At 48.0% G+C, this 8232-nt stretch overlaps 1 protein-coding gene across 1 annotated transcript; it reads right to left on the minus strand.

Annotated features, from left to right (window-relative positions):
• Positions 1-1087: 1087 nt before the first annotated feature.
• On the minus strand, positions 1088-4207 carry ALKBH2 (alkB homolog 2, alpha-ketoglutarate dependent dioxygenase). The gene is made up of 3 exons (XM_065890492.1): positions 3931-4207; positions 2942-3140; positions 1088-1394 (listed from the first exon to the last, which is right to left on the minus strand). Exons 1-3 carry the CDS (start codon positions 4205-4207, stop codon positions 1088-1090), a joined length of 783 nt encoding a protein of 260 aa, XP_065746564.1.
• Positions 4208-8232: the final 4025 nt, after the last annotated feature.

Consider the following 8232-nt stretch of genomic DNA (forward strand, 5'->3'; position numbering starts at 1 on the left):
GGCAGCCCAGGGCCGAAGGAATTTTGATGACACAGGGGTATCTATGTTTTAGCTAGGCTCTTTTATTTAAAACAAAAAACAAATGCAGACTGACTCTTCAGAGATAAGATTTGGAATCAGATGCGTCCAAAAGGTCACCTGAGGTCAGGCTGAGGACTGTGCTTCCCCTGGTGGGGACCAGCTGGCAGACACTTCCAGACAAGGCCTTGGTGTCAGCCGAAAGCGCTAGAGGCCCAGGTGATCCCCATTCCCCAGGCCCAGCGTGCATCCTGAGGACTCGGAACTCTCGCTATTGACAGAACGGACTGTGAAGTTCTCCAGGCCACACACCTCAGGGAGAAAGGAGCCGCACCAAGCTTCTGGTCTGTTCAGGGCAGACGTCCCTTCCCGACTTCTTACAGACCCCGGCTTTGACGGTGAAAGGCACGTCCCCGTGGTACCCGCGGTCTGGGGGAAACAAATGCCCAATCACGTGACCTTAACCTGCCTGGCAAAGTCGTAGCTTGGAGCAACTGCTGCTCTGCCGCTGCGTACGCTTTGCAATCTGCCGTTAAAGAGAGATGAACGGGGCTCATCCTTTTAGCGTTCAGTTGGAAGCAGATCTTTGGTCGGAGGGATTGAGCCACAGTTGTAAATGTGAATGATCTCTGTGCAAAGTCTCTTCCCCCGACTTAAAGGTGACTTTCTCATTTTTTGTAAATCATTAGGCATTAAGTAGCAGCCAAACACTCTTACTTCTAGCTTTAAGTTATTTACAAAGTCGCTTCTTTTTGCAAAAACCGAAGTTAAACTCGTAGTTTATGCCATAATAACTGCTGATGTATGTTTTTGCTAAAGGTACCTTTTGTATCTGCTGTGTATTATAGCAATAAAAGAATCATTTTGTTAGGAAAAAAATCAACTGGTCTTCTTTCATAATTCACCGACTCGATACAAACATCCTCTTTCTGAGTTCAGCATTGTATGTAAGAAGCCCTGCGCTTGGGTTCAACCTTTTCCATGTTCCCTGTTGGTAAAGGAAATGCCAGCTCCCTCTTGGAGTAGAGAAGGAAGGAACTAACAGAAGTACTAGCTGTTAAAAACGTTTTTACTTTGTAATAGGCAGGATTTTCCGAAATGTCAGGTTGACCCGGGGAGCCAGAACATTCTTTCGGACGGGGAGACTGTGGTACCAGTGAGTGTTGGTTGGGTGGTTCATCATAAGTAAGCTTCCGTGGGCCAGCTGGAGCCTGACCACCCCCAACCTCCGGGAGGGGTGCTTCCCCCGGGAATCCTTATGCCGGAAGAAGAAGTCTCTGCAAGCCCCAAAGGAGACAGAGGCGATGGGGCTCCCAGGAGCCAGCTCTCTCTCATCATCTCTGTGCTCACCAATGTGGTCACGGCCGTCTTTGTACCTGCAGTGAGAAAACAAGCAGAGTTCGCAGAACAGCCCTCTGTGGAAACACGCCCACACCCAGAGCCCTCGTTTGCCTGCAGGGAAACAGTGCCACGAGCACAGGTTTCTGCAGGGGCTGGAGGGCTACATCTGGTCCACAGATGAGGCAAGCCTTTCACTTTGTCATCAGCCCTCTTTGATCACACGCTTTAAAACCAATAGGGAATTCCCTGGCGGTCCAATGGTTAGGACTCTGCGCTTCCACTGCAGGGGGCCCAGGTTTGATCCCTGGTCAGGAAACTAAGATCCCACAAGCCATCAAACAAACAAAGCACACCAACAGAGGCCAAACACGAGTCTTAGAGTTCTCCCGCAGGGTTCGTATGTGTAAACCTTCATCGCGTAAGACGGTTTCTTCCTACACTTAGAACCCGTATTCCTCGCACAGTCTGGCCCCCACCAGCCTCTGAACTCATCACTGCTTTCCAGCACCACCAGCGGGATTTCCACTCGAGACACTCCAAGCTCCCTCTGCTCTCCCTCCAGGTGCCTGTGTGGCTCCCACTCTCTTGGTTTAGCTATCAGCTCGTACGTCACCCCTCCGTGAACCCTCCTCTAACCATCTTCCCTTAAACCCAGAGTTCTCAACCAGGGTGACTCTGCCCCCCACGGGGCACTAGGCGATGTCTGGAGACATTCTGGTTGCTCTGACCAAAGGGACCCCCGAAAAGAATGCACAGTCTAAAAGGAGGCAGCCTCTCAGCCAGCTCTGGGGGACTGCTCCGAAGAGGTAAGGGGGGAGCCGACAAAACACGGTCATTAGAACATCAAAAGATTACTGATAATTAAAAGAAAACCAGACATCTCGAGCTAATTAATTTAGAGCCTTTCTGTGTGTGGGACAGTCTGGGCTCACTGAAATCATTCCTTTGAGATGCACCTCAGCTCTCTGGGGCCAGTATCCTGTCCTTTCCCATCCTGAGTCCCCTCAGGGGGCACACTGGTGGTGGCTGCAGGGGCTGAGGGCTTGGCAATGGGTATGTCTCCATCCTGAGTTCCCTCAGGGCTACAGTGGCTTGATGGCCCCGCATCCTCTGTTGGATGATATGGCAGGCAACGTTTTTCATTCACAGGGTGGTACTGGCCTCTGGTGGCTGGAGGCTAGGGATGCTCCCCAACATCCTGCAATGCACAGGTCAGCCCCAGAAAGAGGATCATCTGGCCCAAAGCATCAGGAGCGTTGCTGTTGAGAAACCCAGACTCCTTCCTCCCAGCCGTTCTTAGATCAGCCTGTTTAACTTTCTACGAGACACTTATCAACGTCTGAAGTTATCTTGTTCACCTGTTCATCAGTTTGCGGCCTCTCACTCCCGCCATGGTGAGAGCTCCATAAAGACTAATTGCTTATGTTCCACTACTACTCCCCTAACTACACTGAAGAGTTATTTGTTGTACAAATGAGTAAAGTACGGTGGAATCCTAAACTCTTCTTTTTGGAAGAGACAGGTTTATAAAATTCAGTCCACCGTCCTAAAAAGTAAAAGGTACCAACAGTTAGGGGGTCACCTGTTGACAAGCACGAAGTTGAAGTGCTGTCCAGTCACCACAGAAACGCGATCCCGGATGCGCTCTAGGACAGGGACCCAGGGCTTTGGAGACAGAGTAAGGCCTGAAAAGGTGTAGGTCAGCCCAGTGTCACCATATGTCGCCTGCTTCCTTGGGACATTGTGCCACTTCCCAAACACCTGGATCCTGGCCAGCGCACCTGTGCAGGGGAAACATGGCAGCGCCTCAGACAATCCACACTCACTCCCTGAGTATTCAGAAAAGGAAGTAAAAGAGGAATAACATCTAATACCCCGACCAGGGACCCCCTCCTCAAAAATCATTGTGGCTCGTCCAAAACGTTCATGTAAGGACAGTGATTCTTGTCCGACACTTGGAGATACACAGCCCTAGTCCAAGTTTTTTATAAAAACACCCTAACTCAATTGCTCACTAGAACCGTAATATAGAGGCTGAAATTGGAGCAGAATGAAGCCAGGTTACACGCTAGCACGGTGATTTTGCCAACTGTGGGGACAAAGGGCATCGATGGAAGCTGGTGCTAATTCAGCTTGGGATGGAGGCTGGGTCTCCCGTGGGCATTTCTACATCTCCCCGTCCCTGTGCTCTGCCACATTGCAGCGGTTCTCAGTGTGTGGTCCCCGGATCAGTAGCACCCGGAAACTCTAGACACTAGACTGCAGGGGCAGGGCAAGCCACGGTGTTCTCACAAGCAACAAAGTCCTCTAGGTGATGCTGAGAACCTCGTGCATAGGAATTACCTGGTAATTTACCATCTCTCCGCTCTCAGCGGACAGGAGATCCCTGTTATTAAGTCTGTATCCCAAGCACCCAGCAAGTCGCTTGGCCCAGAGGTGCCCGGAATATGTGTTCAGTCAATTAACAAACTCATCTGTAATTAATGGCTCCTGGGTTCAGATTTCCCTAAACACGGACCACTAGTTTTATCCAACAAGCCTTCCACACACACCCCACCGTCCCCTGCTTACCTGTAAAATATTCCACTTCTTTCTCCAACTCTTGGAAAATCTCATCTGCTTCGGCTTTGCCAAACAGGACTGTGTAATCGCAGTCCAGGCCCTCGGCTGCAATGTGCCTCCAGCTGAGGCCTGCCGAGTGGACTCCATTCCCCGGGGCTGCTGTCCTGGGCTTTTTCCTGCTGGTCCCCTCCTCTTCTGCCAACCCTGCTGGGCCTCCTCCGGTCTGCTCTTGCCCCCTCTTTCCCATAAGGCCCCTGACAGCCCCCTTCACCAGGAATCTGTCCATCTAGTCTCCACAAAGCAAACACCTGGTAGCCAGTGGCCAGGCCGAGAGAGAGAGATTGCCCAGGCTCTGTCCCAAATGCCAAAATCCACTCTGCAAAGTGGTCTCACAGTGGCATTCCTCCAGTTTTTAAGTTCCCATTTTAAAGTTTAACACCATGTCCCATAAAGGAAGTAAGAGGAGGTTAAAGCTGGAAGGATCCCTCCCACACCTGGGTAGGTATTAGAATCAGCTGCCTAGCTTGCAACACCCACGTGTACCTGCCCTCCACCCGCAAATATCCGAATTTTTAAAGAAACACCCACCCCCCGGAATTCGCACGCCAATGGCAAACTTGGAAACTGCAACCCAAACCCTCACTTTACACATGGGGAAACTGACACACTGAGACGCGGAGAGGTTTCCTCAAAGTCACCCAGAAAAGCATGTCCCTCTCTCCCCTCCACCCTGCAAAGGACAGGCTGGGGGGGGTGGGGGGTAGATAACTGGCCGGCCTCCCACGCAAGTATTAAAACAGTATTGCGATCCTTACACGGACAAGATTCTGAATCTAAATGTAACAACGGTTAAACGTGGTCATACACCAGCACGCCGAATTCTGATAGAAAATAAGAATTGTAACACGTGCGGGGGGTGGGTGGTGCCTAGGGGTCTCTTTAAAATCTCAGCTCCCGCGAAGCTCCGCTTCTCCCAGACACTGGAGAAAGGTCCTGCGGGAAAGAGGAAACACTTACCCCCTCCACAGAACTGCTTCCGGGTAGATTTCAGCCGCGAACTGGAGAAAATCCAGGTAAATCTGCAAAACAAAGCGGTGGGCGGCCTCCGGGCGCCACCTGTTGGCCCTCCGGGCGCGTTGCAAGCACCGCCGTATTTCTGGGTAACGTTATTTGTTCCGCAGCAGTGCAGGGTCCCCGGTGGTTTGGCAGCTGTTGTTCGGTATCATCTCTCCCTGGGGATTAATTTCGTTTCCTGACAGGGAGTTGGGCCAACCAGCATATTGTCGCAGATAGGAGCACGAATTCTGCAATCAGACCACGTAACTTCCATTTCTGTCTCCTCAACTGTAGCTGTGTGGCTCCTACAGGTCACTTAACCCTTCTGGGCTTGAACTGCCTTCTCTAAACAGTGGGGACTACAAAACCTATGCCATGAGAACACCATGAGGAGTAAATGAGAGGATGTGTGAGAAGGGCTTCTGTGCTTCAAACAAATGTCAGCTTTTATTATCACCAATTTTTATTTACTCTCTCTCTTGGCCAATGGAATGAAAAGGGGTTGGGGGCTTTGTTTTGAATTTTCTTAGCGTCCAGCTCTGCAGATTTTGACAAAGGTAAACAGTTGTGTGACCACACCACAATCAAGATCTAGAATTCTATCATCCCATAAAATTCCCCCAAATCTCCTAGTTATCAACTCGCCCCCTTACCCAGCCCCTGGCAACCACTGATGTGTTTTCTGTCCCTAGAGTTTCACCTTTTCCAGAATTTCTTGTAAATGAAATGATACAATATATAGGCTTTGTGTCTGGCTTCTTTCACTTAGCCTAATGCTTTTAAGATGTATCCATGTTGTTCGTATCAGTTTACTCCTTTTTATTGCTGAGTAAGCTGCCCTTGTACTCATGCCCTACAATTTGTCCACCCGCTTGCCACTTGAGGGGCATTTGGGTTGTTTCCAGTTTGGGGAAAATACAAATAAGGTCACTATATCTATTCATGTACAAGCTCTCATGTGAATATAGAGTCCAATTTCACTTGGGTAAATACGTAGGAGTGGGATCGCAGGGGCACATGGTAAGAGTATGTGTCACTTTATACAAAGCTGCCAAACTTTTTCACAGTGGCTTTTATTTTCTTATTTTAAAAATAATTTTAAATTATGAACATCTCTTCTTCTTACACATCAAGCTCCTTGTCCTAGGCACTGGAACACAACAGTAACAAGAATCAAGTCCCTGCCCTCACCCAGGTTACGTGTTGGAGATGAGACAGAAATAAACAAGGAGAGAATAAATAAGATTATTTTATTTTGGCCACACCACAAGGCATGCGGGATCTTAGTTCCCTGACCAGGGGTCAAACCCATGTGCCCTGCAGTGGAAGCGCAGAGCCTTAATCACTGGACCTCCAGGGAAGTCCCAATAAGATCATCTTAGATAGTACAGAAGCTGTAAATAGAGTGACCTGCTAGAAAGTGGGGCAGGAGGAGAAGGCCCTTCAGAGGCAGGGTCTCGAGCTGAGACCTGAGGTTTTCCAGGCAGGGGGACAGTGCGTGCAAGGTGTAAGACCACACAAGGGACAGCTGGGTATGCCTGGTGACTGTGCTGAGAACCAGACTCATCATGTCACAGCAGCTGGGCTTCCGTGAGAGGGTGAAGCAGCCTTGCCAACTGGTAAGAAGCAGGGATTTTTTTAAAAACCATTTTTAAAAGTTGAAGTATAGTTAATTTACAATGTTGTGTTAGTTTCAGGTGTACCGCAAAGTGATTCAGTTATACATATATACATATATTCTTTTTTCAGATTATTTTCCATTACAGGTTCCATTGAATATAGTTCCCTGTGCTATACAGTAGATCCTTGTTGTTTATCTATTTCATATATAGTACTGTGTACATGTTAACCCCAAACTCCCAATTTATCTCTGCCCCATCCCCTCTGGTAACCATAAATTTGTTTTTTATGTCTGTGAATCTATTTCTGTTTTGTAAATACGTTTATTTCTATCATGTTTTTAGATTCCACATATAAGTGATATGATATTTGTCTTTCTCTGACTTCACTTAGTATGATAATCTCTAGGTCCATCCATGTTGCTGCAGATGGCATTATTTTGTTCTTTGTTACGGCTAATATTCCATTTGTGTATATACCACAGCTTCTTTATCCATTTATCTGTCAATGGACGTTTAGGTTGCTTCCATGTCTTGGCTATTGTAAATAGTGCTGCTATGAACATTAGGGCACATATACCTTTTCGAATTAGAGTTTTTTCCCTATATATGCCCAGGAGTGGGATTGTTGGATCATATGATAACTTTATTTTTAGTTTCTTTAGGGAACCTCCATACTGGTCTCCAATAGTGGCTGCACCAATTTACATTCCCACCAACAGTGTAGGAGGGGTCCTTTTTCTCCACACCATCTCCAGCATTTACTACTTGTAGACACTTTAATGATGGCCATTCTGACTGGTGTGATACCTCATTGTAGTTTTAATTTGCATTTCTCTAATAATTAGAGATGTTGAGCATCTTTTCCTGTGCCTGTTGACCATCTGTATGTATGTAGAAGCAAGGATTTTATTCCAAACATATTTGGAAACTATAGGATTTTAACCTGGGGATTATTATGGTGTAATTTACATTTCAAAAAGATGATTAGGTAGGAAAAGAGAAGACCTGCTGGGACTGTAGTTAGTAGACCAGAGATGGAGAACAGCATTTGAATTTGGGCTTTATTATGGAGATGAACCCAAGAGGACCTGTCCACAGTTTGGATGTGGGGAGGGAGGGAGAGGGGAAGAATCCCAGGTGTATGGGGATGCCTTTCAGAGGATGACTAGTTTGGAGTTTAACCTTAATGACCTCTGTTAAAGTCTCCCCCAGACCTTACAGGTTAGGCTTCTAGGCCTTGGTTTTGTCGTCAGTAAAACAGGTCGTGAAAATTGGACAACTAAAAGCAAAACGATTACTTTTTTTTTTTAACAATTACTATTTTAAAGCTAATTTCACTCCCACAAAAAACCCCACGGGGCGGGTACTTTTAAGTTCTTTCACCGGCTGAGAGGTGGAGGGACTTGCCCAAGGCAGAGGTATGATGGGTGAGAAGAATGAATGAAAGAGTAAACATCTGAGTGAACCGACCTAAGGGACCCCGCCCGCTCTAAAGACTTTTCTGAGCCCCACTTCGCCTCAGGGACCTTGCCCAGCGGCCCCTCCCACACATGCGCACTAGGACCTCCGCTGCCCCCTCGCCCACACCCCCCCCGGTCGGAGCATGCGCGGGTTGCTTGGCGCCAATTGCTGA

This window comes from Phocoena phocoena, chromosome 13 (genome assembly GCF_963924675.1).
Source record: "Phocoena phocoena chromosome 13, mPhoPho1.1, whole genome shotgun sequence".
NCBI classification, from domain to species: domain Eukaryota; kingdom Metazoa; phylum Chordata; class Mammalia; order Artiodactyla; family Phocoenidae; genus Phocoena; species Phocoena phocoena.

Bases quoted from the DNA above. Each gene is read 5' to 3' on its own strand.
- ALKBH2 (XM_065890492.1), bottom strand. From the start codon at position 4,207: ATGGACAGATTCCTGGTGAAGGGGGCTGTCAGGGGCCTTATGGGAAAG. The intron at 3,141-3,930 runs GTAAGCAGGGGA...TCCCCTGCACAG, and splicing joins AGAAGTGGAATATTTTACAG to GTGCGCTGGCCAGGATCCAG. The intron at 1,395-2,941 runs GTGACCCCCTAA...TTCTCACTGCAG, and splicing joins AACTTCGTGCTTGTCAACAG to GTACAAAGACGGCCGTGACC.